Below are 27816 nucleotides of genomic sequence, written 5' to 3' on the forward strand. Positions count from 1 at the left end.
TGAACATCTCATTAAAACAATAGCAAATAAATAGAATCAAGGGGATGTACATCTCATTAACAAAATAAATAGGGTCCACAGTCACTGGGCAGTGCGGAATTCGAGCAGGGAGAGTGAAGACAAGGAAACTGGCCCTCTGCCATGAATAAGAGTTGGGCTCAGCTCTCAGAGTTAAAGGAGAGAGGAGCCAGATGTCCCGAAGAACAGGACCCACAGCTAAGTAGATTTTTAGTGGTATTCTGGGGAGCTGGGATCCTGGATTAATTTAACAAATTTAACTAGTCTAGGTTTAGAACATCAATCAATCAACGAGTGCTTAATCAATCAGTTGCATTTATTGAGCACTCTTCTGGGAGAGGAATAATAATAACGATGGTATCTGTTAAATGCTTACTATGTGTCAAGTACTGTTCTAAACTCCAGGGTAGATAATAGTAATAATAATAATAATGTTGGTATTTGTTAAGCGCTTACTATGTGCAGAGCACTGTTCTAAGTGCTGGGGTAGATACAGGGTAATCAGGTTGTCCCACGTGAGGCTCACAGTTAATCCCCATTTTACAGAAGAGGTAACTGAGGCACAGAGAAGTGAAGTGACTTGCCCACAGTCACACTGTCCCTTTACCAAGCTGAAATGGCTGCTAAAGGAGTGGTTTTCTGGGAGTAGTCACAACTTTCCCAACCTTCTCAACAATAACAGTGTTGGTATTTGTTAAGCGCTTACTATGTGCCAAGCACTCTTCTAAGCTCTGGGGGGATACTAGGTAATGGGGTTGTCCCCCATGGGGCTCCCAGTCTTCATCCCCATTTTACAGATGAGGTCACTGAGGCCTAGAGAATAATAATAGTGGCATTTGTTAAGCGCTTACTATGTGCCAAGCACTGTTCTAAGTGCTGGTAGATACAGGGTAATCAGATTGTCCCACGTGGGGCTCACATTTTTAATCCCCATTTTACAGATGAGGTAACTGAGGCACAGAGAAGTTAAGTGGCTTGCCCAAGGTCACACAGCAGACAAGTGGTGGAGCTGGGATTAGAATCCAGGACCTTCTGACTTCCAGCCTGGGCTCTTGTGACTAAGCCACACCTTTGAAGTGACTTGCCCAAGGTCACACAGCTGATAAGTGGCGGAGCTGGGATTAGAACCCAGGTCTTCTGACTCCCAAGCCCGGGCTCTTGCCACTAAGCCACGCTGCTTCTCATCATCCTCAAGGGGATTTATTGAGTGCTTACTGTGTGCAGAGCACTGTACTAAACTCTTTTTCTAATGGCATTTATTAAGCACTTACTACATAATAATAATAATAATATTGTTGGTATTTGTTAAGCGCTTACTATGTGCAGAGCACTGTTCTAAGCGCTGGGGGAGATACAGGGTCATCAGGTTGCCCAGTGTGGGGCTCACAGTTAATCCCCATTTCACAGATGAGGCAACTGAGACACAGAGACGTGAAGTCACTTGACCACAGTCACACAGCTGACAAATGGCTGAGCCAGGATTCGAACCCATGACCTCTGACTCCCAAGCCTGGGTTCTGTCCACTGAGCCTTGCTGCTTCTCCCAAGCACTGGGGTAGAGACCAGCTAATCAGGTTGGACACAGTCCATGTCCCACGTGAGGCTCACCGTCTCGATCCCCATTTTACAGATGAGGGGACTGAGGCCCAGAGAAGTGAAACGACTTGCCCTTGGGAGAGTTCACTACAACAAGAGTCGACAGACCACGTTCCCTGCCGGCGCTGAGCGTGCTCAACGTTGTGTTCATTGGAGCTTCCGTTCCTACCTCTCCCGTGCCTACAGGCGGGAGAGAAAGAGAGAAAGAGGAAGAGAGAGACCCAGATATGCTCCCCAAGAGTCCATGGGAGAGAGGGTGGCGTGATCCTTGGCCCAGTGGAAAAAGCCCGGGCTTGGGAGTCAGAGCTCATGGGTTCGAATTCCGACTCTGCCACTTGTCAGCTGTGTGACTGTGGGCAAGTCACTTCACTGCGCCTCAGTGACCTCATCTGGAAAATGGGGATGAAGACGGTGAGCCTCACGTGGGACAACCTGATGAGCCTGTATCTACCCCAGCGCTTAGAACGGTGCTCTGCACATAGTAAGCGCTTAACAAATACCAACATTATTATTATTATCCTGTGGACCCCGGCATCCGGGAGTGATCCCGAACTGCTCCTCAAGCATGGGCAGGGGCAGGGTGGCCTAATGGGGAGGAGCAGTGAGGGACACATGTTTGCAACTTCAATTTCAGCCCATCACACCCACTCCTTCAGCTGGGAAGAGGTTCCTGGGACAATGATATCAGGGGGAAGGGGAGGAGTGACGAAGCGGGTACCTGGCACTGGGCCGTTGGTCCCCCCCTTCACAGCCTTACAATAATAATAATAATAATAATCGTGAGGGTATTTGTTAAGCGCTTACTTCATGCCAGGCACTGTTCTAAGCGCTGGGGGAGATACAGGGTAATCAGGTTGTCCCACGTGAGGCTCACAGTTAATCCCCATTTTACAGATGAGGGAGCTGAGGTCCAGAGAAGTGAAGAGACTTGCCCAGAGTTCCACAGCTGACAATTGGCGGAACCGGGATTAGAACCCATGACCTCTGACTCCCAAGCCCAGGCTCTTTCCACTGAGCCATGCTGCTTCTCTTATAATAATAATAATAATGATGGCATTTGTTAAGCGCTTACTATGTGCGAAGCACTGTTCTAAGCACTGGGGGGGGGGGATACAAGTGATCAGGTTGTCCCACAAGGAGCTCGCCATCTTCATCCCCATTTTCCAGATGAGGTAACTGAGGCCCAGAGAAGTGAAGTGACTTGCCTAAAGTCACACAGCTGCTGACAAGCGGCGGAGCCGGGATTAGAACCCATGACCTCTGACTCCGGAGCTATGCTTATTGAAGGCCCATCTCCTCCAAGAGGCCTTCCCAGACTAAGCCCCACTCTTCCTCACCTCCCACCCGCTTTCTGCGGCGCCCTGACTCGCTCCCTTTGCTCTTCCTCCCAGCCCTCCCAGCCCCACAGCACTTACGTACATAGCTGTTATTTGATTTATTCGTATATTGTTTATCTGTCCAAATCTAGACCGTGAAGCCCGCTGTGGGCAGGGATAGTGACTGTTTATTGCTCTGCACAGAGTAAGCGCTCAATCAATACGACTGAATGAACGGATACACTGGTGGATACCTTGCACTGGGCCGTCGGTCCCCGGTGTGGACGACCAGCCCATTGTCTCCCGTCTTTCTCACCCCCCTGCCTCATCTGGGCATGGCCCAGCAGCCCTCCTGTCCTCCGCCGTCTCCTCTCCCAGACCCCTACCAGGGTCACCGACTTCTTCCCCTTCCCCCTGCCCCATTCATTCATTCCATCGTATTTATTGAGCGCTTACTGTGTGCGGAGCACTGTCCCCTCCCCACCCCCCCACACCAAAATGATGATGGTTACACTATGAGTCCCACGTGAGACAGGGACCGTGTCCTACACGATTAACTTATATAATAACAATGATGGCATTTGTTAAGCGCTTACTATGTGCCAAGCACCGCTCTAAGCGCTGAGGTAGACACAAGGGAATCAGGTTGTCCCCCGTGGGGCTCACAGTCTTCATCCCCATTTTACAGAAGAGGTAACTGAGGCACAGAGAAGTTGAGTAACTTGCCCAAAGTCACACAGCTGACAAGTGGCGGAGCCGGGATTAGAACCCATGACCTCTGACTCCCAAGCCCCGGCTCCTGCCACTGAGGCACGATACCTACCCCAGCGCTTAGAACGACGGAGCTTGGCACGGAATAAGCCCTTAATAAATACCACAGTTGTTATTTGGAATCTTTTTGGCAGATCTCTAAAAACAGGTACGGTTTTAGGCGTCGACTTCAGAGGCGAGTGAGGAGGTCGCCTCGGGGAACGCTGCCTGAGAGGGTAGCCATGGGGCAATCCTTTGGGCAACTCTTTTGGACCATAAACTCGCTGTGGCCAGGGAATATCTCTGTTATACTGTTTTATCGTATTCTCCTAACTGCTTAGTACGGTGCTCTGCACACAGTAAGTGCTCAATAAATACCTTGAGCCCATTGTTGGGTAGGGATTCATTCAATCGTATTTATTGAGCTCTTACTCTGTGCAGAGCACTGGACTAAGCGCTCGGAATGGACAATTGGGCAACAGATAGAGACAATCCCTGCCCAGTGACGGGCTCACAGTGTAAACGGGCGAGACAGGATTGTCTCTATCTGTTGCCGAATTGTACTTTCCGAGCGCTTAGTTCAGTGCTCTGCACACAGTAAGCGCTCAATAAATATGATTGAATGAATAAATTGATCGATTGTTTGATTGGACAGCAAAGTACCCAGTCTTCTTCTTCTTTCCTCCTACCTCTAGAATGTAAACTCACTGTGGGCAGGGAATGGGTCTACCAACTCTGTGCTACTGTAATAATAATAATAATAATTTGTTATTGTTAAGTGCTCAACTATGTGCCAGGCACTGTACTAAGCGCTGGGGTGGATACAAGCAGATTGGGTTGGATGCAGTCCCTGTCCCACGTGGCGCTCACAGTCCCAATCCCCATTTTACAGATGAGGTAACTGAGGCCCAGAGAAGTGAAGTGACTTGCCCAAAGTCACACAGCTGACAAGTGGTGGAGCGGGATTAGAACCCATAACCTCTGACTCCAAAGCCCCGGCTCTTTCCACCGAGCCACACTGCTTCTCATAAAAAGCATTTGTTAAGCGCTTAAGTAAAAAATAATAAATGTTGGTATTTTTTGGGCAAGTCACTTCACTTCTCTGGGCCTCAGTGATCTCATCTGGAAAATGGGGATGAAGAGTGTGAGCCCCACGTGGGACAACCTGATGACCTTGTATCCACCCACCAACGCTTAGAACAGTGCTTTGCACATACTAAGCGATTAACAAATACCAACATTTATTGTTTTAATTTAATTTAATTTTTTTTATTATTACAGCTCAGAAATAGCAGACACGTTCCCTGGACACCACGAGGTCACAGGCCCAGATCCCACCGTGTCGACCCCCAAAACGGCGACCAGGGGGCGCTGTGGAGCGCGCATGCGCTTGGACGACGACCGGGGACTAAAGTTGGGTGCGCATGCGCTTGGACGACGGCCGGGGAGGCGAGCGCTTGAGGCGCATGCGCTTGGACGACTGCGGGGAGTAGGGAGTTGGGTGCGCATGCGCTTAGGCGACGGCCGGGAGACGAGAGCGGGGCGCTCATGCGCCTTGACGGCTGGGGAGGGGAGCGCGGGGCGTGCATGCGCTTGGACGACGGCCGGGGAATAGGGAGTCGGGTGCGTATGCGCCTGGACGCCTGCCGAGGAGTAGGAAATCGGGCGCGCATGCGCTTGGAGGACGGCCGAGGAGTAGGGAGTCGGGCGCGCATGCGCCTGGAGGACGGCCGAGGAGTAGGGAGTCGGGCGCGCATGCGCTTGGAGGACAGCCGAGGAGTAGGGAGTCGGGCGCGCATGCGCTTGGAGGACGGCCGAGGAGTAGGGAGTCGGGCGCGCATGCGCTTGGAGGACGGCCGAGGAGTAGGGAGTCGGGCGCGCATGCGCTTGGAGGACGGCCGAGGAGTAGGGAGTCGGGCGCGCATGCGCTTGGACGCCTGCCGGGGAGTAGGGAGTCGGACGCGCATGCGCTTGGACGCCTGCCGGGGAGTAGGGAGCCGGACGCGCATGCGCTTGGAGGACGGCCGAGGAGTAGGGAGTCGGGCGCGCATGCGCTTGGAGGACGGCCGAGGAGTAGGGAGTCGGGCGCGCATGCGCTTGGACGCCTGCCGGGGAGTAGGGAGTCGGACGCGCATGCGCTTGGACGCCTGCCGGGGAGTAGGGAGTCGGACGCGCATGCGCCTGGACGCCTGCCGGGGAGTAAGGAGTCGGGCGCGCATGCGCTTGGAGGACGGCCGGAGACAGGAGCGCTGGGCGCGCGGCGTTGAGCCTTCTAGGCCGCCGTAGGGGTCCGGCGCGCGCACGCGGGCTCCCACCGACAAGATGGCGGCGGCATGGCCCCGGCCGGGGAAGCGTGGCGGAGGCGGCGGCGGAGGAGGAGGAGGAGGAGGCGGGCGGGGAGGCCCCGAGGAGGACCCGCCGCCCCCGCTGCAGGCCGTGCTGGTGGCCGACAGCTTCGACCGACGCTTCTTCCCCATCTCCAAGGACCGGCCCCGGGTGAGCCTTCCGCATCACCTTCATTAATTCAATTAAATCAATTCATTCCCTTAACGCCGGCGTTTGTGAAGGCTCATCATCATCGGGCCAACATTGGCTGAGCGCTCACTCTGGGCCAAGCGCTGATCCAAGCGCTGGGGGGGGGGGGATCCCGGCTCATCGGGGGCTCCCCGGCTTCATCCCCATTGGACAGAGGGGGAAACTGAGGCCCAAAGAAGTTATTAATAATAATGTTGGTGTTTGGTAAGCGCTGACTATGTGCAAAGCACTGTTCTAAGCGCTGGGGGGGATCCCAGGTCATTTGGTCCCCCCTGGGGCGCTCAGGTTTCATCCCCATTTGACAGAGGGGGAAACTGAGGCCCAAAGAAGTTATTAATAATAATGTTGGTATTTGCTAAGCGTTTACTATGTGCAAAGCACTGTTCTAAGCGCGGGGGGGGATCCCAGGTCATCATTTGGTCCCCCCTGGGGCGCTCAGGTTTTATCCCCATTTGACAGAGGGGGAAACTGAGGCCCAAAGAAGTTATTACTAATAATGTTGGTGTTTGGAAAGCGCTGACTATGTGCAAAGCACTGTTCTAAGCGCTGGGGGGGATCCCAGGTCATCATTTGGTCCCCCCTGGGGCGCTCAGGCTTCATCCCCATTTGACAGAGGGGGAAACTGAGGCCCGAAGAAGTTATTAATAATGTTGGTATTTGGTAAGCGCTGACTATGTGCAAAGCACTGTTCTAAGTGCTGGGGGGGCATCCCAGCTCATTAGTTGGTCCCCCCTGGGGCGCTTAGGCTTCATCCCCATTTGACAGAAGAGGGAACTGAAGCCCAAAGAAGTTATTAATAATAATGTTGGTATTTGTTAAGCACTTACTATGTGCAGAGCACTGTTCTAAGCGCTGGAGGTAGATCCCAGCTCATCAGTTGGTCCCCCCTGGGACGCTCAGGCTTCATCCCCATTTGACGGAAGAGGGAACTGAGGCCCAAAGAAGTGATGCAGCTGATGATGATGGTGTTTGTTAAGCACCGACTATGTGCAAAGCACTGTTCTAAGCGCTGGGGGTGCATCCAAGGTGATGAGGTGGTCCCCCGTGGGGCTCCCAGTCTTCATCCCCATTTGACAGAGGAGGGAACTGAGGCCCAGAGAAGGGAAGTGACTTGCCCAAAGTCACCCAGCGGGCAGGTGGCGGAGGTGGGATTCAAACCCACGACCTGGGACTCAGTGGGCACTCTCGCCACTGCGCCACGCTGCTTCACCGAGCAGCTTACTATGCTAAGCTCTTACTCTGTTAATCTCCTAACGAACTCTTAACTATGTTAAGTGCTTACTACGTGCCGAGCGCTGTTCTCCCCCAGGCAGATGGACGGACCCTCCCTCTTCTCCCAGAACGACGGACGGACCCCCCTGGACTTCCCCTGGACGGACAGACGGACGGACGGTCCCCCCTGGTCCTCCCCAGGATGGACAGACGGAGGGACACCCCCCGGCCCGACGCACCTTTGACCCCCAGCCCATCCGAGAGCCTGGGGGGTCAACCAGAGGCGGGACAGGATGGCAAAGCGGAGCCTGGCACCTTCACCCTCCTGCCCCATCTGACCCGTCCACAGGAGTGGGGGGCAAGTCGCAGGCCCCAGGCAGAGACCCCCCCCCCGGTCATCTATTCAATCGTATTTACTGAGCGCTTACTCTGTGCAGAGCACTGTACTAAGCGCTTGGAATGGACAATTCGGCCCCAGAGAGAGACAATCCCTGCCCAGTGACGGGCGCACAGTCCAAACGGGTCAAAGCTAATTCGTCCATTCTGGCATTTGTTAAGCGCTTACTATGTGCCGGGCACTCTACTAAGCGCCGGGGTGGGTGCGGGCAAACCGGGTTGGACACGGTCCCTGTCCAGCGTAGGGCTCACGGTCTCAGTCCCCGTTTTAGAGATGAGGGAACTGAGGCCCGGAGAAGTGAAGTGACTCGCCCAAGGCCCCACAGCAGACAAGCGGCGGAGCGGGGATTAGAACCCATGACCTTCTGGCTCCCGGGTGTGGGCTCTAACCACTACACCGTGCTGCATCTCCAAGTTGCATCGGGAGTGGCTCTTAGGTGGGCATTGTTGGCGGGGGGGTGTCTAAACAGGTGCAGTGCTTGGTTGAGTCCTATCACTCAGTTGCATTCGCTGAGTGCTTACTGTGTGCAGAGCACTGTACTTAGCACGTGGGGGAGTACGGTATAAAACCTTCGGCCCTGGTTTTCAAACCAAACGATAGTGTTAATTAGGCGCTTACTAGGTGCAGAACACTGTACCCAGCACTTGGGAAAGTGCAATGCAACAGAATTAGCATTTTCTGCGCCCCCAAAAGAGCCTGGGACGTCTCCCCCTCGCCTCCCCGCCCCCCCAAGATGAAGGGGATCACGGGGGCCTCCGCTCCTCCGGATGCCGTTGTTTCTAATCCAGACAGGAGGACCAAATGGAACCCTTTTTCCCGGGATAGCGGGCAACAGTCGTGTGTTTTCCCCATCCCGGGGGACGAGCGGTACCGCCTGCGGAAGGCCTGACGGGGTGGGTTTGCTGGCGGGCCACCCCCAGCCCCCGTGCCAGCCAAGTGGTTGGGAATTAGGCGGGTCCGGCCCTAAGGGCCGCCGGCCGTCTCCTGGACCGTGTCTGTCTCAATAAACGGGAAGAAAAATAGGGGTCTCTGTGCCGCCTCGGAACTGCCGGGGGCTCTCCCTGGGGGGACACGGACCCCCGGATCCCATCCCGGGAATCCTCTGCGAAGTCTCAGGGACCCGTCACAGTAGGCGACTGGCAGTCTGTCTCCCAGATCTTCCTTGGCAATGGGGCGGTTGACGTTTCGGTGCTTATTCGGTGGGCGACGTGACCTCCCCCCCCCCGGCGAAAGCAGCCTCTTTGTGTTCCGTACCAGTCCTGCCTGATGGTAAGGAAATAAATAGGGACACCCTTCGCCCCCACCCCCATTGGCCTGTGACTAAGGGTGAGAGGGTCCCTTTGGTCCTGAAGAGTTTCAGTCCAAAGGCATCCCCCGGGTGTCTCAAAAGGAAAAATCTGGTGACGGCCGAGTCCCTTCTGGTGAGTTGTGTCTTATCTCCGCCGTCCCCGACCGGGGAGTTGTGGCATTCTAGGGTGGTTGGCAGCGGGAGGTGCGGGAAGATGGGCCCAGGGCACTCCCACCAATGTGCCCACCCGGGTTCTCTCTCTCATCTGTCTTCCTCTCCCCGCTCCCTTAGGTCCTCCTGCCCCTGGCTAACGTGGCCTTGATCGATTATACTCTGGAGTTCCTAACGGCCACCGGCGTGCAGGAAACATTTGTCTTTTGCTGCTGGAAGGCCGCTCAGATCAAGGAGCACATTCAGTAAGGCTTTCTGTTCCTCCCATCTCCTCCGGGTGCAGTATGATGATAGAAGGAACCTCGGGTTGGGAGCGACGGGGTCTCCGTCCCCGCCCCGGGCGCTGTCAGCAGTGGGAGCGTCCCAGCGGGAGGCTCGTTTGTTCCCGGGCTGGAGGCAGTCAGAGGTGACACGGAATATCGGAATGTCGTCCCCCATGGGCTGGATAATGGCAGCCCCGCTCCAGATCCGCGGCGGCGCTCTTAATTCCAGTTCCTTCACCTTTTGAGAAGGTCTGAGGCTTCCAGGCCTTCCCATCTCCCCCCACACTTCTGGGCTTAATAATAATAATCCAGTAACGTATTTGTGAAGTGCTTACTGTGTGTCGGGCACCGTACAAAGCGCCGGGGTGGCTACAAGCCAGTCGGGTTGGACACATTCCCTGTCCCACCTAGGGCTCCCAGACTCTATCCCCATTTTCCAGAGGAGGTCACTGGCGCCCAGAGAAGTGAAGTGACTTGCTCAAGGTCACCCAGCAGACAAGTGGCGGAGCTGGGATTAGAACCCGTGACCTTCTGACTCCCAGGCCCGGGCTCTATCCACAAGGCCACGCTTCTAAACTCGCATAGGGCAGGGATTGCATCTTTTACCTCCCTCGTTGTTAAGCCCTTAGGGCAGCACTCTGCACAGAGTGGGAGCTCAATTACTATTGACTCGTTTGAGGGAGTGAGTGCTGGAGGGGGACCGTCGCCGATCTCCATTCCTTCCCTAGCCTCCTGGTGAGGTATCCCTTCCCAGCGGTGACGCCCGCATTTATTTTTGGACCGGCGGGCAGAGCCCGGTGCAGGTTCGAGATTTGGGCAGCTCGGCTTCCTTCCCGTCCACAGACACCGACGCCCAAGCCTTCGGACTTGGGGTGTGCCCCGGCTCCCGCCGTCTCTATCGCCCTAGAGGTTCGAGTTCGACGGCAGGCTTCGGGCCCTGACCACAGCGAGTGACTAGGAGGGAGGGAAGGGCGGGAGGAGGTCGCACGCAGCGTCTGTTTCTCCCTAACCCATAAAACGGGGGTGATGATGCCTAGCTCCCCGGGAGCCCTAATTATTGTACACGAAGCCACTTTGAAGTTGGGGATACCGGATCGTGGAGTCAAGCGGGCGGTGGAGCCGCGGGAGAAGGGTGCGCGTTGGGCGAGCGAGGTAAAAGCCCGGGACGGGCGGTGCGGGGGAGGCCCGGGTCGCGAGGGACCGACGCGTGACTCGCCCCTCCAGGAAATCCAAGTGGTGCCGCCCCACGTCCCCCAACGCGGTGCGGGTGGTCACGTCGGAGCTGTACCGTTCGCTGGGGGACGTGCTGCGGGACGTCGACGCCAAGGCCTTGCTGCGCTCCGACTTCCTGCTGGTCTACGGGGATGTCGTCTCCAACATCAACGTGGCCCGGGCCCTGGAGGAGCACAGGTGAGGGCGGAAAGCGGAGCCGGGGGAGGGGAGGCTGGCCGGGTGACCCGGGGAGGGGACGGGGTCCGGACCGTTTCCCTGCCCCGCTCTCGCAGGATGCGGCGGAAGCTGGAGAAGAACGCGTCCGTGATGACGATGATCTTCAAGGAGTCGTCTCCCGGCCATCACACCCGCTGCCCCGAGGATGACGTGGTAGTGGCCATGGACAGTGCCACGAGCCGGGTCCTCCACTTCCAGAAGACCCACGGCCTTCAGCGCTTCTGTTTCCCCTTGGTGTGCGGGCGTCCTGGTTTGGGGGGGGTGGGTCCGCGCGGGACCACGGATGTTACCCCCTTCTGACCCGTGCCTAAAAGTGGGGGTTACGGAGTCAGTCGGTCAGTTCTGTTTATTGAGCGCTTACCGCGTCCAGAGCTCTTGGGAGAGTACAACAGAACAACGTGACAGACGCGTTCCCCGCCCACAACGAGCTGACAGTCTAGAGGGGGAGGCGGACGTTAATGGGAATAAATAAATGATAGATACGGACGGTGCTGTGGGGCTGGGAGGGGAGGATGAAGAAAGGGAGCAAGTCAGGGCGATGCAAAAGGGAGTGGGAGAAGAGGATAGGAGGGCTCGATCGGGGAAGGCCTCTTGGAGGAGATGAGCCTTCGGAGGAGGTGCTTTCCTCCCAAGACCTCAGTGCTGCATCCCAGTCTTGACCGCCTGCCCCCTCCCACCTTCTCACAGAGCCTATTCCAGGGCAGCGGCGATGGAGTGGAGATCCGCCACGACCTGCTGGACTGTCACATCAGCATCTGCTCCCCGCAGGTGAGCTCCCCGAGACGGGGGTCACCCCCTCGTGGAGGAGGCGTTATTGTTGCCCCGCGGGGTTCTGGAAGGCGCCGAGGGGAGGAGGAGCCAAGAGGCCCCTCAGCCCGTGGAACCCCACGTCATCACTCTGAACAATAACAATAATAATAATGGTGGTATCTAAGCGCTTACTACGTCCCAGGCACCGTTCGAAGCGCTGCGGTAGATACGAGGTAATCGGGTTGGACCCAATGTCTGTCCCTCATAAGAGTAATAATAATGTTGGTATTTGTTAAGCGCTTACTGTGTGCAGAGCACTGTTCTAAGCGTGGGGTAGATAGAGGGTAATCAGATTGTCCCACGTGAGGCTCACAGTCTTCATCCCCATTTTACAGATGAGGGAACTGAGGCACAGAGGAGTTAAGTGACTTGCCCACAGCCACACAGCTGACGAGTGGCAGAGCCGGGATTAGAAGCCAGGTCCTTCCGACTCCCAGGCCCGGGCTCTACGGCTGAGCCGTCTCGACTCGGAACCGAACGCGGCCGGCTTCGGGCGGCCCCTTCTTCAGTCCCGTCCCAGGTTGGGAGGGCAGGGGGCGAGGACGTGGCGCTCGGTGGCAACCTGGAAGTGGCCCAGAAGGAACTAGCCAAGAGGGCAACCCATCCGGGTCAACGAGACCACCGTGTGGCCCGGGCGGACTGGGCAGGCTCAGGTTCGAGCTGAGCGGGGATGGGATCCCTGGGCCGAACAGGGAGGCCACCCCGCTGCCCCCAGAGAAAGTTCCTCACGCCATCCCCCTCACCCGGCAGGTGGCTGAACTCTTCACGGACAACTTTGATTACCAAACCAGGGATGACTTCGTGAGAGGCCTCTTGGTGAACGAAGAGGTAATCCTAACGAAAAAGGAATGGCGGTGGCGGCGAAGCGCAACACCGTGGGCAGACACGAGTCGCTTAGGTGGGACCCATTTTAGCGGGGAGGGTGGACAGGGATGTGACGCCCGTTGTACAGATGAGGGAACTGAGGCCCAGAGAAGTGAAGTGACTTGCTCGAGTTCACACGGCAGGCGAGGGGCCGAGCCGAGAGTGGGACCCAGGTCCCCCCGGCTCCCAGCCCCGTGCCCTTCTCCCCAGCTCCTTCTCAAGAGGTGAGAGGGGATTTACCGTTCTTCTTCGCCTTGATGACTTCTGCCGGGGAGGGGCAGGGTGGGACGTTGGCCTCACTCCAGCCCTTGGAAAAGTGATGCGGGGCTGGTGGTGATGATAACGATCGTGATATCTGTGGAGGGTTTACTGTGTGCCAAGCACTGTACTAAGTGCTGGGGTAGATTCCAACTAATCAGGTCAGACACAGTCCCAATCCCTCAGGCTCACGGTCTAGGTAGGAGGGAGAAGAGGGATTGAGGGCAGCGGGTAAGGACGGGGCGCTTGGAGACGACCAGGCTGTCAGCGGGCCAGGGCAGGCCGACGGGAACAGGCCGCACTGACTCTTCTGGTGGCTTGGGTGACCCCCCCCCGCCCCCCAGGTCCTGGGGAACCAAATCCACATGCACGTGACCTCAGGGGAGTACGGGGCCCGCGTCTCCAACCTCCTCATGTACGAGGCCGTCTGCGCCGACGTGGTTCGCCGCTGGGTCTACCCGCTGACCCCAGAGATGAACTTCACCGACAGCCCGGCCCGCAGCTGCACCCACTCCCGACACAACATCTACCGGGGGCCCGAGGTCAGCCTGGGCCACGGCAGCGTCCTGGTAGAGAACGTCCTCCTGGGCCCCGGGGCCGTCATCGGCCGCAACTGCTCCGTCACCGACAGCGTCATCGGCCCCGACTGTCGCATCGGTGAGACCCCCCGCCGCGGAGCGGGGAGGGTCCGGAGGAGCTGCGAGGGGCAGGCGAGGCGTGAGCCTCGGGAGTGACTCGGGGGAGAGGAACAGGACGGGGTCCAGGGCAGCGATTTGTTCTTTTATTATAATTCTGGATTGGAAACCATCTCTGGGCGGCCAACTTGGAGCCTCTCTGGGGAACTAGCCTTAGGTTAATAGGCGGAAATAGCGAGTCAGTCACCCACTCGGGGCTGGAGACGGATTTGTTCCTTGACTCATTCGGTCCTATTTCTTGAGCACTTACCGTGTGCAGGGCACTGCACTAAGCGCTTGGGAGAGTACAGTACAACAGTAAACGGACACTCTCCCTGTCCACAACGAGCTTATAGTCCGGAGATGTTCCTTGGGTAGAGATATGAGGGCGCCGGGGATGCCCCCTTCATGAAACTCATTCTAAAATGCTGTAAGAATCAGAAGCAGAGCTTGGTCCGATCGATGTCCTTTCTATGGAAGTAGACACTGGTGTGTACGTGTGTGTATGTAACATGTTTATGCGCGTGTACACGTGTATATATATGTGTGGATACACGAATAGACGTGTGTGTGTATAAGCGCTGGGGTAGATACAAGCTAATCAGGTTGGGCGCAGTCCATGTCTCATCTGGGGATCAGTCTTATACCCACTTTACAGATGAGGTAATTGAGGCCCAGAGAAGCAGAGTGACTTGCCCGAGGTCACACGGCCGACAAGGGGCGGAGCGGGGATTAGAACCCAGGTCCTTCTGACTCCCAGGCCCGGGCGCTATCCAGTAGGTCTCGCCACTTGTGCTCCCCTCCTTTCTCTCCCCTTCAACTCTGAGGAGCCCCAGTTTGGCCGGGCTGGGGAACGAGGTGGCTCCGGGACCTGCAGGGTATCAGAGACCCCGGAGATGATGACGTTTTCCTCAGTCCAGGGCAGGCGTAGTAAGGAACGTCGATGGGTCTTTCTCTCGATTGGATCTTGGCGGGAGGGCGGCCGAAGGGTTTCCTCGAGGTAGTTTTGAGTTGTCAGGAGGAGGAGGAGAAGCAGAGCGAGCTGGGCCAGGGTTGGGATGAGCCGACGCCCCCCTGTCCCGTCCCCCGGCCCAGGTGACAACGTGGTGCTGGATCAAGCTTATCTCTGGCAAGGCGTGCAGGTGGCCACGGGGGCGCGGATCCACCAGTCTCTGCTGTGTGACTTCGCCGAGGTCAAGGAGCAAGTCACGCTGAAACGCTGTGTCCTCACGTCCCACGTGAGCGCCAACTCTCCCTCTCCTCCCCTCCTCCCCCGCAGGCCCAGCTTCCGAGGGAGGGGCCCGCTCCCCACCGGTCGGCTCCGACCGGGGACCGATGAATAATGTGCCGGTGGCTCTTTTTTTTTTTTTAATCGCCGACTACGTGCCAGCCACCGTCCTGAACGCAGGGGTGGATCCGAGCAGATGGCGTGGGACACGGTCCTTGTTCCGGGTGGGGCTCCCGGTCTCAATCCCCATTTTCCAGATGAGGGACCCGAGGCCCAGAGAAGTAGCGACCTGCCCGAGGTCACAGAGCAGACGGACGGCGGAGCCGGGATTAGAAGCAGCGTGGCTCAGTGGAAAGAGCCCGGGCTTGGGAGTCGGGGGTCGGGGGTTCCAATCCCGGCTCCGCCACTTGTCTGCTGTGTGACCTTGGGCAAGTCACCTTCTTTGGGCCTCAGTTCCCTCACCTGTCAAATGGGGATGAAGACTGGGAGCCCCACGTGGGACAACCCGATGAGCTCGTATCTACCCCAGCTCTTAGAACAGTGCTCGGCACACAGTAGGCGCTTAACAGATACCCTCCTCATTATTACGACCTTCTGACTCCCAGGCCCGTGCTCTGTCCACTACACCGAGCTGCTTCTCCCTCAGCGACTAGCCGGCCATCAGCCCTCGGGGCCTCCCCACTCTTCCTCCCCGCTAGGTCGTGGTGGGCCCGGACCTGACACTGCCCGAGGGCTCCGTGATCTCACTGCACCCTCCAGACGCCGAGGAGGACGAAGACGATGACCAGTTCAGTGACGACTCCGGAGCTGACAAGGAGAAAGAGAAAGCGAAGCTGAAAGGTTGGCCCTCCTCCTTGGTTTTCCAGACTCTCCCTCACACCCCCGGCTTGCCTGCCCCAGGCTTCTAGTCGGCCCAACGGAGCTCCTGGGTCGGAATAATAATAATCGTGGTGTTTAAGTGCTCACTGTATGCCAAGCACTGAGGGGGTGGCTACAGGGTAATCAGCTTGTCCCATTTTACAGATGAGGTAGACAAGCAGCAAGAGCCGGGATGAGAACCCACGTCCTCTGACTCCCGGGCCCGGGCCGTTTCCACCGAGCCACGCTGCTTCCCGGCATCCCTGGGCGGAACCAGCTCGTGGATGCCAGGGGCGCTTCCAGAAGCCCGCCACCCTAACGACCAGAACCTCTTCCCAGGTTACAACCCCACGGAAGTGGGGACGGCGGGCCAGGGGTACCTGTGGAAAGCTGCCGACGCAGACCGGGAAGAAGAGGAGGAACTGCGGCACAGCCTGTGGGGTGAGGCCGGGCCCCGCTCTTCCCGGCCCCGATGGATTGGAGTGGGAGGGGATGTGGCGAGGCACGGAAGAGGGGGAACTTCTCCCGGGAGGGGAGGAATGGGGCTGCTAGCGGGTGGAAGGCCTGGGGAGGGGGCCTTAAACCTGGGGCGGGGGTGGGGAACGACGCGGTCCGGCCAGGGTCACCCGTCCCTGGCTCCAGCCCCTTCCCCCCTCCTCCCTGCCGGTCACGGCGGCAAACCCCGAGGACGTCGCCGGCCTCTAGGGCACCGGCTCGGCGGGCAGATCACCTGGCCCCAGAGTCACCGCCACCAAGGTCGCTTTCCCTCTCTCCTTCCGCCCTCCCGTCACGGCTGGATTCCCCAGGCCTCACGCTCAACCCAGAGGAGGAGAGCGAGACGGAGAGCGAGCAGAGCCTCGGCTCCGAGGAGCTGGACAGCCGGGGGGGCTCCCCACAACTAGACGACATCAAAGGTGAGGCGCAGACCAGCCAGGGGCCGGGAAGCGGGGACGCGCCCCGCAACTAGGTGACGTCGGAAAGAGCCGTGGGGCTGGGGGTCGGGGGTTCCGATCCCGGCTCCGCCACGGGTCTGCTTTGTGACATTGGGCCACTTCTCTGGGCCTCAGTTACCTCATCTGTAAAATGGGGATGAAGACCGAGAGGCCCGTGCAGGACAGGGACTGTGTCCAACCCCATTTGCTTGCGTCTGCCTCAGCGCTTAGTAAGCGCTTAACAAATACCACAACTATCATCATCAAAGAGAAGCAGCATGGTTTAGTGCCTAGAGCTGGGGCTTGAGGGTCAGAAGGACCTGGCTCTGCCAAATGTCTGCTGCGTGACCCTAAGCGAGTCACTTCACTTCTCTGGACCTTAGTTACCTTATCTGTAAAATGGGGATTAAGGACGTGAGCCCCATGTGGGACGGGGACTGTCTCCAACCCGATTAATTTGTGTCTACCCCAGCATTTAGAACAGTGCTTGGCACGTAGTAAGCGTTTTACCGTTACCACAGTTATCATCATCAGAGGTGAGGCAAAGAGCAGCCAGGGGCTGGAAGGCACCATAAGCACAGCTCCCCCTCCAGGGTTAAGCTCTTATTCATTCAATATTATTTATTAAATACTTACTGTGTGCAGAGCACGGTACTAAGCGCTTGGGAAAGGACAACAGTAAAGAGTGACAATCCCTGCCCTCAGCGAGCTCACAGTCTAGAGGGGGGGAGACAGACATCAGTGCAGAGGGGCCTCAGGGCTTCCCCTCAGTCATCCGGCGGGGGCTGGGGAAGGGACCCCCAGCGGCCTTCTCATTTGGCGATGGGGCGGTCCGTCCACCTCCCTCCTTTGACCCTCCCCGCCCCGGGTTGGCTTGCAGTGTTCCAGAACGAGGTGCTGGGCACCCTGCAGCGGGGCGAAGAGGAGAACATCTCCTGCGACAACCTGGTCCTGGAAATCAACTCACTCAAGTAACGAGCGGGCCCTCGTTGCCCTCGGGCCCCTCCCCTGCTCCTCCCCTGACCCCAGAAGGTCTCTTCGCCCCGTCCCCTTCGTTCGTTCGTTCGTTCGTATTTATCGAGCGCTCACTGTGCGCGGAGCACTGTACTGACCCCTTGGAAAGTACAGAGAGACGGTCCCTACCCAACAACGGGCTCCCGGCCTAGTCGTCGTCGTCTTCTTCTCCACCCCTCCCAAACGGAGCTCCCGAGGCCAAGCCTGAACGGCCGGGCTTTCGGCAGTTAGGCCTGGAGGGTAGCGGGTTCGGGGAGACCTCCCCCCGCTTCTGGCCATCTGTGGTCCTCACCGGTCACCCCTCGATCGTCACTTTAATACTTCACACTGTTACTCGGTGCCGGGGAGCTCTTCGGGGGGATGGAACGAAGGGAGGGAAGGCAGAGGCGTCGTTCCAGTCCTGAGGGCTGCCTCCCCTTCTCTTCCTTTCCCCTCCCTTCCCTCCGACAGATACGCCTACAACATCAGCTTGAAGGAAGTGATGCAGGTGCTCAGCCGCGTGGTCCTGGAGTTCCCACTGCAGCAGCTCGACTCGCAGCTAGACCCCAACCGCTACTGTGGTCTCCTGCTGCCCGTGAGCGAGGCCTGGGTTTGGGGGCAACCCGGAGGAGGGTGGCGTGGGCTCTGGGAGAGTTCCGGGGCTGTCCGACCCCTCACCAGACCTCCCGTGGTCTGGGAGATCCTCGAGGATCGCCGTGTTTCCTCTTCAAGGAGGGATTGGATGCAGGCCCTGCCGGGATCCTTGGGTTTTGCTCTGAAGAGCCAGAGAGGGTCCCAGCCTCGCCTCATTTCTTTCCCTCCCCACCGTCCCCCAAGCGTGGCTCAGTAGAAAGAGCCCGGTCTCGGGAGTCGGAGGTCCCGGGTTCGAATCCCGGATCTGCCACTTGTCAGCTGTGTGACCTTGGGCAAGTCACTTCTCTGGGCCTCAGATGAAGTAACTGACTGTGAGCCCCACGGGGGACAACCTGATTACCTTGTATCTCCCCAGCGCTCAGAACAGTGCTCTGCACATAGTAAGCGCTTAACAAACACCAACGTTATTATTATTATTACTGCACACGCCCAACCACCCCAGTACCCCTGGAGAGAAGCAGAAATTCCTCAGAGGGCACTGGGTGTATTCTGCATTCCTGAGCTCGACCATTCCTCCACCATAAACCCACTCGCATTAAAGCTCGGGACTCGGGCGGGCAAAAGCCAGAGCGAGCTCCCTGAGACGCCTTGTTGCACCCAGTTTTGAGGTCTTGAGCACCCCCCAGTCGGGAAGGTCCTCAGGAGGCTGGCTCCGTTCGGAGGGTCGGGCCACTGCGGGGCGAGTTTCGGATGGCCTGAGGGAACCCAGGCAGAACGAGGCCGGCACACCTGGCCGTCAGGGGACCCGACGCTCCTCGGACGGCCCGGAATCTAACCGGTCTCTGGGGTAGGGAGGCGATATCCCTTTCGTCCCGTGGCGTTCGGTGCTTCGTCAGAGCGAGTGAGGGAACAAGGCAGCATTTCTCCCCTCCTCCCAGGGGGGCCGGCCACATCTCTCGCCTTCCCAGACCAGAAGCAGCTCCCACGCTTCTCAACAAGGTCCTGTGAATCTGTCCAGGTGTCTGGCCCTCTCACTGGAAAATAGGGATTGAGCTCGTGAGCCCCACGTGGGACAGAGACGGCATCCAACCCGATTTGCTTATATCCACCCCAGCGCTTAGAACGGTGCCTGCCTGGCACGTAGTAAGCGCTTAACAAATGTCACTATTAGTAGTATTATTATCATCACTTCCCCCGATCCGTATACGCCGCGTCCCGGGCCCCTCACAGCCTGTTCTCCCCTCTCAGCTGTTAAAGGCCTGGAGCCCCGTGTTTAAGAACTACATCAAGCGTGCAGCCGACCATCTGGAGGCCCTGGCCGCCATCGAGGATTTCTTCCTGGACTATGAACCGCTCGGCACCTCCCTGGCCAAGGCGAGCGCTAACTTCCCACAGGCTCCCCGCAGCTCCCATCCGACGCCGTAGTCAACTACCCAGTCCGCGGGAGTGCCGGACCCTCCCCCCCGACGGGGGACCGGGCTCCCGGCTCTGCCCGTCCCAGGTCTCCGACAAAGACCCGAGACTTCCCGGTCAGGGCCGCAAAGACCCCGAATGGCGGCCTTCTAGCCCAGTAGCACTCTGAAGCGCCCGTGCTCAAAACCACGAAAAGTTGGCCCCTCTGCCCAGTGGGCCCTCAACAGGTGCAGTTTAACCGGTCTCTGTTCAGCCTGATTAGCTCACGTCCACCCCAGCATTTAGTACAGTGCCTGGGGTACGGTGAGCGCTTAACAGATCCCACTTGAAAACGGAAAAATAGTCTCAGCCCTGGCTGGCGTGAATCTGGACCAGGAGCGGCGTCGAGTGACGCTCCCGCAACTCTCCCGCCACTGCCTTCTCTGAGAGCCCCTCAAGCTGGCCAGGAGCTGGAGGGAGAAGGGAAGGGGCTGCCTTGGGGAAGAGGAGGAAGGGAGGGAAACTGGTGACGTTGGGTTTGTGTCCTCATCGAGGCACACCCCCCCCCCCCCCACGCTCGCTCACCCACCCGGGCTCCTCCAGGTGCTGATGACTTTCTACCAGCTGGAGATCCTGGCCGAGGAGACCATCCTGAGCTGGTTCTGCCAGAAGGACACGACCGACAAGGGCCGGCAGTTACGCAAGAACCAGCGGGTGAGTCAGCCCCCGGCCCTCCTCTCGCCAGGCCTGCTGACTAAATCCACGGCCCGAGCCCCCGGGCCTCCCCTTAGGCCGTCGGGCAGCTCTCCTGGTAGGGATGTACCCAGCGGAGGGGTCCGGATCCTCCCCCAGCGGCTCTCGTGTGTTTCCAGCTCCAGAGGTTCATCCAGTGGCTGAAGGAGGCCGAAGAGGAATCGTCCGAGGAGGACCGGGACTGAAGCCGTGCCGGGACCTCCCACGGGCTGGCCCCGGAGCCTTTCCCAGTCCCCGGGGAAGGGTCGGGGAAGAACCGGGAGTCCGAGCCGCTACCGCCCGGCTGGAAATCCCGGAAGCAGAGATCGGAGGAGTGGTGGGAACCCCCCCCTCCCATCCTCATCTTACAGACCCCCGTTAACTGGGGATGTGGGCTGAGGGGAGGGGGGATCGACCAGCGCTAGGGAGTGCTCATTGTGTGCGGAGCACACTGTAATGAGGGCATGGGAGGGTCCAATAAAGTCGGTAGACTTTAAGGAACTTACAGTCCGGGGTCCTGGCCTGAGAAGGCCGTCCCTGGAAGCCAGGTGGCTGCTCGCGGCCCTTACGATCTCACTCGCCCTCTCAGTTGATATGAGCAACCGACTCCTTTTGCTGCTTGTATTTATTAATAAAAATTTTAAGACTTTCTGTTATTACTTTGGCCCCCTTCCCCAGGCCGGGCCCTGTGGGAAAAAAAAAAAAAAATTACAGCTCATTGCTTCCCTTGGAGTGGGGAGGGAGGTTTTCGTAGCGAGGCGGAAGCTGTGCGTCTCCGGCTTGTAAATCAACACCTCAAATCCATTTTTTGTTTCCAGGCATCACTCCTCCCACGCCAATTAACTTCATTAATCCCAGTATTTTTCAGTGAGAGATCTGGAAAAGAAAAATACGTCTTGTAACCTGGAAATAAGTTTGAGCCCCCCAAAATTTTAAAGTTAAAAAAAAATCCCCAAATAGAATTGGTAGACACAGCCCCTGCCCTCAAGGAACTTAAAGTCCAGGGCCCTTGCCTGAGAAGGGGGTCCCGGTAATCCTTGAGGCCAGGTGGAGGGAAAAGGAGTATATAGATATCAATAGAAATCCGTGTGACCTTTTTTAATCTGTCATTGTGATAAGATTTTTATTTAGCGCCTGAGATAGTCTTTCTACAAGAGGAAGACCATATGGATTTTAAAAGAACTAAAAATACAAAACCCTCCTCATCCTTTAAGGCAACGACGGGGGGATTTTTGAAAACGTTGACGTCCGATTCAAGGTCACGGGTGTGTGCAGAGCTCATTGTGGGCAGGCAAAGTCTCTGTGGCTGAATTGTACTTATCAGGCGCTAAGCACCCAGTAGGTGCTCAGTAAATACGGTCATGAGTGAGTAGAATTATTCAGTAGGAATTTGAGAATGAGTGAAAATGGAGACCTGGCTTTCAGAAGACATGTTCCTTCTTAGATTACTTTGAAGAGAAACCCCTTCCCCAACCCATTTTAGCCTGCAGAAGGCTGTGGGGTCATCAGGGAGGAGGAAGTTCTCTCATTCATTCAATAGTATTGAGTGCTTATTATGTGCAGAGTGCTGTACTAAGCGCTTGAAATGTACAATTGGGCAACAGATAGAGACAGTTCCTCATGAGGGAGGAGGTTCTGGCTCAGTGGAAAGAACCTGGGCTTGGGAGCCAGAGGTCATGGGTTCAAATCCCCGCTCCATCGCTTGTTTGCCGTGTGGCTCTGGGCAACTCACTGGACTTCTCTGGGCCTCAGTTTCCTCATATGTAAAATGGGAGACTGGGAGCCCCATGTGGGGCAACCTGATGACCTTGTATCCTCTCCAGCGCTTAGAAGAGTCCTTGACACGTAGTAAGCGCTTAACATGGGTTTAAATCCTGGCTCCGCCACTTGTCAGCCATGTGACTGTGGGCAAGTCACTTGACTTCTTGGTGCCTTAGTTCCCTCCTCTGGAAAATGGGGATAAAGACTGGGAGCCCCACGTGGGACAACCTGATGACCTTGTATCCTCTCCGGTGCTTAGAAGAGTGCTTGGCACATAGCAAGCGCTTGACATGGGTTTGAATCCCGGCTCCGCCACTTGTCAGTTCTGTGACTGTGGGCAAGTCACTTTGCTTCTCTGCCTCTGTTCCCTCATCTGTAAAACGGGGATAAAGACTGGGAGCCCCACGTGGGACAACCTGATGACCTTGTATCCTCTCCAGCGCTTAGACGAGTGCTTGGCACATAGCACTTAACATGGGTTCGAATCCCGGCTCTGCCTACTTGTCAGCTCTGTGACTGCTTGGCACATAGTAAGCGCTTAACATGGGTTTGAATCCCGGCTCCGCCGCTCGTCAGCCATGTGACTGTGGGCAAGTCACTTGACTTCTCGGTGCCTCAGTTCCCTCGTCTGGAAAATGGGGCTGAAGACTCTGAGCCTCACGTGGGACAACCTGATGACCCTGTATCCTCTCCGGCGCTTAGATGAGTGCTTGGCACATAGTAAGCGCTTAACATGGGTTCGAATCCCGGCTCCGCCACTTATCAGCCGTGTGGGCAAGTCACTTGACTTCTCGGTGCCTCAGTTCCCTCGTCTGGAAAATGGGGATGAAGACTGGGAGCGGCACGTGGGACAACCTGATGACCCCGTCTCCTCTCCGGCGCTTAGAAGAGTGCTTGGCACATAGTAAGCGCTTAACAAGTACCATCATTATTATTATTAATAACAAATGCCGTCCTTTTTATTGAATATCAGGGTTTTTCCCCAGCAGGGAGGCGGCCGCCAGGTGGCGCCACAGGGCCGTGTAGGAGGAGAGTGTTGATGTGGCTCAAAGTCTGGGAACGGCTGGGCCACGTCTGAGACGAATCCTGGCTTATTTCTCCAGCCCAAATCTTCGTCCAGTTAGAAGGAAAGGAGCCTTTACGTTGCTCCCCTAAAAAGCTGTGGACCTGGCCCTTCGTCTCATCCATTCATTCAACAGTATCTATGGAGCGCTTACTATGTGCAGAGCACTGGACTCGGCGCTCGGAAGGGACAAATCGGTAACAGAGACAAGTCCCTGCCCTTGGACGGGCTTACCGTCTAATCGGGGGAGACGGACAGACAAGAACAACAGCAATAAATAGAACCGAGGGGATGAACGTCTCATTAAAAGCAGCGTGGCTCAGTGGAAAGAGCACGGGCTTCGGAGTCAGGGCTCATGAGTTCGAATCCCAACTCTGCCACTTGTCGGCTGTGTGACTGTGGGCAAGTCACTTCACTTCTCTGGGCCTCAGTTCCCTCATCTGTAAAATGGGGATTAAGACTGTGAGCCCCACGTGGGACAACCTGATTCCCCTATGTCTACCCCAGCGCGCTCGGCACATAGTAAGCGCTTAACAAATACCAACATTATTATTATTATTATTATTAAAACAATAGCAAATCAATAGAATCGAGGCGATGTACATTTCATTAACAAAATAAGTCTCCCCCTGCCTAAGCTCAGTTGGGCCCCCAGGGTGACCAGCCTTGGAGGGCAAGTGGCTCCTAGGCCTACCCGGGTCCAGGTTAGCCTGAGCGTTTAAAGAGGCCGCCCTTTAGCACCAGCTCGGGGGAATTCATTCAATCGTATCCGGCGCTTAGAACAGTGCTCGGCGCTTAGAACAGTGCTCTGCACAGAGTAAGGGCTTAACAAGTATCAACATTATTATTATTTATTGAGCGCTTATTCTGCGCAGAGCACTGGACTAAGCGCTTGGAATGGACAATTGGGCAACAGAGACCATCCCTGTCCAACGACGGGCTCAAAGTCTAATCGGGGGAGACAGACAGCAAAGCCAAACAGAACAAAACAAAAACAAGACATCATCATCAAGATAAATAGAATCAAGGAGATAGACACCTTATTGACAAAATAAATAGGGTAATAAATATATGCAAATGAGCACAGAGCTGAGGGGAAGGGGGAAGAGCGGGGGGGGGGGATAGGAAGGGAGGGGGAGCAGAGGGAAAGGGGGGGCTCAGTCTGGGAAGGCCTCCTGGAGGAGGTGAGCTCTCAGTAGGGCTCGGGACTAAGGAGTGTGGAGTAGTCCCTTAGATGGCTTCTCCGTCCCCGCCACCCCTTCACCATGCCGTCCCCCCCAGAATGAATTTCTCCCCAAAAGGGGTAGTTTCTCTCCGACCGCCCCGTCTCTCTTCCCTTCTGCCACGCTTGGTTAGCTGGAAAGACACAAGGTCCTAATTGTTGCGGTGCAGAATGGGGTTTCCTGCCCCCTGGGTCATCCGGGAGCTTCTTGGGTCCCCCGAAGTGGGGTAAGTTTCTTCCTCAGCCCTCCCGCCTGGCTTTAGACCTGTGGGTGTGGCCCGGCGAGGGAAGGCATGGAAGGGATTTCAAGGAAGAAAGGAAGGGGGGAGATTTTTTCTGAAGGAAAACGAGTAAACAAGAAGCCAGGCCAATCCAAACGCTGTGGCTTAGGGCGGCTGTGGGGGTGCGAAGAGCCCTCCATCTCTCCCTCTCTCTGTCTCAGCCCATTTCCCTCGGGGTTCGGCTTGCCCTCCTGCCACCCCCTCAGGCCCAAGGGACCCCTCCCCGGGCTCGGCCCAGCCCCCTTGCCCCACCATTTCGGCCCCCTTCACCGGAGTGAGGCACGGCCATCGGATCTGGCTGTTTCGGTTAGACCCTCCACGGACTCCACCCAAGCCGTGGAGGGGGCTGCCTGTCGTCGAAGAGCCTCAGGCCCACCTAATGGGACCCCAGGCCCTGAGGGAGGGTCCCCCCCCCCCACACACACACAACAGACACAACAACAAACAGCCACACACGCAGTTCCAGAAAGAGGCCACAAATGGAGCAGGAGGAGCAGGAGAAGCAGGAGCAAAAGGAGCAGGAGGAGCAAAAGGAGCAGGAGGAGCAGGAGGAGCAAGAGCTGGAGGAGCAAGAGCAGGAGGAGCAAGAGCAGAAGGAGCAGTAGGAGCAAGAGCAGGAGCAGTAGGAGGTGCAGGAGGAGGAAGAGCAGAAGGAGCAGGAGAAGCAGGAGAAGGAGGAGCAGGAGAAGCAAGAGTGAAAGGAGCAGGAGAAGCAGGAGCAGGAGGAGCAAGAGCAAAAGGAGCAGGAGGAGCAGGAGGAGCAAGAGCAGGAGCAGTAGGAGGTGCAGGAGGAGCAAAAGCACAAGGAGCAGGAGGAGAAAGAGCAGAAGGAGCAGGAGAAGCTGGAGCAGGAGGAGCAAGAGCAGGAGAAGCAGGAGCAGGAGGAGAAGGAGCAGGAGCAGCAGCTCTCCCCATCTTAGCCCCCCGCCCCTGCAGGCCGTTTGGCCGGAGGGTGGGGAGAGGGGAGGCGGAGAGGAGGCGGGGTCCCGAAGGGAGGAGCTGGGCGGGGGGCGAGGCCAGGCCGGGCCCGGGGGAGCCGGGGGAGCCGGGGGAACCGGAGCCGGAGGGGAGCCGGGCCAGCCGGGCCAGCCGGGCCAGCCGGGCCGGGGGAGGGGCAGCCGGGCCGGGCCGGGCAGGGCAACGAGGGAGAGGACTCGCCGGCCCCACCATCATCATCCCCATCCCCATCCCCACCATCCCCATCCTCCCGCCTCCGGGAGAGAAGCCAGCCGGGCCGGCGTCGCCGCTGGGAAAGGCCGGGGCCGCGGCGGGAGGAGAAGGCCGCAGCCACCGGCCGGGCCAGGACCGGCCCAGCTGGGCCAACGTCAGCCCAACCGGCCCCGGTTCAGCCGGGCCAGGACCGGCCCGACCGGGACCAGTCCAGCCGGGCCAACGCTAGTCCAACCGGGACCATGGGGGAGACGAAGATCATCTACCACCTGGACGGGCAGGAGACGCCCTACCTGGTGAAGCTGCCCCTGCCCGCCGAGCGCGTCACCCTGGCCGACTTCAAGGGCGTCCTGCAGCGGCCCAGCTACAAGTTCTTCTTCAAGTCGATGGACGATGATTTCGGGTGAGCGCGCCCGAGGGGGGGGGGACCCCCTCTTCCCCCCCCCCCATTTCTCAGGGAGCCGCTCAGAGGGGGTCCCCGCCCTTCCCCCTCCGATCTGGACCTCTGTCCGGTCTTCTCCCCTCCACACACTGTGCCACCAGAACACCGCCTCCGGGGGGGACCCCCAGATTCATCGCCGCTCAGGGCCGGGCGCGGGACCTTCCACCAATTGGGGACCAGCCTCGCCCGCCCCGAGAACGAGTTTGGGGGTTCCCTGGGGAAGGGGTGTCGGTGTGTGGGTGTGACCAACCCACACCGTGGCTCGAGTGCGGGGACCCTTGGAGCTGCCTCAGTTACCCCCTGGGGTCTAACCTCTCCCCTCCACACGCACCTCCAGCCCCCCGAACTCTCCGTGGTGGGGTGTCGGCCCACCCCCAGGAAGAGGGTGGGGAATGGCAAGAGAGAATACTCTCCCCCCCCTCACCGCCCAGGAGCACCCGTGGACATCTGTTTCTGTGGGAGGTCCCTCCGCCGAAGCGGCAGCTCTGGACCGTGGACGAGAGAAGGGGCTAAACCCTGTTGTATCATGCTCTCCCGAGCGCTCAGTACAGTGCGCTGCCCAATACAGGCCATTGAGCATTTGGGGTCCCCCTCAGCTCAGGCCTCCACCGTTGCCATCAAGAGGGTCCCGGGGAAGGCCTGTTTTCCAAGGCACCTCTTGGAACCCTGTTGGGGAAAGGCACCTCTTCCCTGGCAGAAGGGGGTCCGTCCCCCCCCTCAGCCCCCTCCATCCCTCGCTCCCACTCTGGGGGTCTCGCCGTCCCACCCCCGCCCCCAATCCCTGTCCCAGAGCCAGCCCGAAAGCCCAGAAAGGGGAGAATTGGGGAAAAGCCACTTCCCCTTTAAGAGGGGCTGGAATGTTAGAGCCGCAGCAGCTGGTCTGGGGGGGCGGGGGGCGGCGCCGGAGCCCCCCCCCCCCCCCAGCACCCCTGGGGAAGGGGCCGGGGGAAGGGGAGGAGGGGACGGCTCCCACATCGTCTGGCACAGGCCGAAGGGCCTGGCTTGGAGGCCCCTAGCTAGGCCCGAGGACCGGCCAGGCCCCCAGCCCCTGATCCCCACTGTGGGCTTCCGCCTCCTTAAGATGGGGAAGATGACAGGGGGAGTGAGGATCGTCTTGGTTATTCATTTTGTGGGCTGGGGGGGTTTTTTTTCCCCTCATCTAGACTGCTGGAAAAGTCCCAGACCCATCCCCCTGTTCCCCCCAGAGTCCGGAATCTCCCCCTGAGGCGGGGAGGTCCAATCCCGTGCTTCCGCAGCCCACCGTCCCCCTACACTGTAAGATGCCTGAGGGCGGGGGTTGTGTGTGATGATAATAATTGGGGTTTCTGTTAAGCGCTTACTCGGTGCCGCACACTGTCCTAAGCGCTGGGGTGGAGACGAGCAAATGGGGTCGGACACAGTCCCTGCCCCACGTGGGGCTCACGGTCTCCATCCCCATTTTACAGATGAGGTAAGGGAGGCAGAGAGAATAATAATAATAATGTTGGTATTTGTTAAGCGCTTACTATGTGCACAGCGCTGTTCTAAGCGCTGCGTAGATTCAGGGT

General features: G+C 57.9%; 2 protein-coding genes and 1 long non-coding RNA gene across 4 annotated transcripts in view; 2 read left to right on the forward strand and 1 right to left on the reverse strand.

The window, feature by feature from the left end:
• The first annotated feature begins 5852 nt into the window (after positions 1-5852).
• On the forward strand, positions 5853-20981 carry EIF2B5 (eukaryotic translation initiation factor 2B subunit epsilon). The gene is made up of 16 exons (XM_029061873.1): positions 5853-6176; positions 9404-9528; positions 10771-10956; positions 11052-11229; positions 11683-11763; positions 12556-12633; positions 13272-13584; positions 14697-14839; positions 15528-15669; positions 16027-16128; positions 16494-16601; positions 17500-17590; positions 18084-18207; positions 19455-19580; positions 20202-20312; positions 20471-20981. Exons 1-16 carry the CDS (start codon positions 6003-6005, stop codon positions 20534-20536), a joined length of 2148 nt encoding a protein of 715 aa, XP_028917706.1. The 5' UTR covers positions 5853-6002; the 3' UTR covers positions 20537-20981.
• LOC114811012 lies at positions 20938-26204 on the reverse strand. The gene is made up of 2 exons (XR_003758697.1): positions 26121-26204; positions 20938-21206 (listed from the first exon to the last, which is right to left on the reverse strand). It is a non-coding gene; the product is annotated as an uncharacterized LOC114811012 (long non-coding RNA).
• DVL3 (dishevelled segment polarity protein 3) overlaps positions 25766-27816 on the forward strand; it is a 31770-nt gene continuing 29719 nt past the window's right edge. For both annotated transcript variants that reach the window (XM_029061871.2, XM_029061872.2), the window contains exon 1: positions 25766-26230. In XM_029061871.2, the coding sequence (XP_028917704.1) occupies positions 26070-26230 (161 nt within the window). In that variant the 5' untranslated portion in view covers positions 25766-26069. The remainder of the gene's footprint in view (positions 26231-27816) is intronic.

The sequence above is a fragment of the Ornithorhynchus anatinus genome, chromosome 1, assembly GCF_004115215.2.
Source record: "Ornithorhynchus anatinus isolate Pmale09 chromosome 1, mOrnAna1.pri.v4, whole genome shotgun sequence".
In the NCBI taxonomy this organism is placed as follows: domain Eukaryota; kingdom Metazoa; phylum Chordata; class Mammalia; order Monotremata; family Ornithorhynchidae; genus Ornithorhynchus; species Ornithorhynchus anatinus.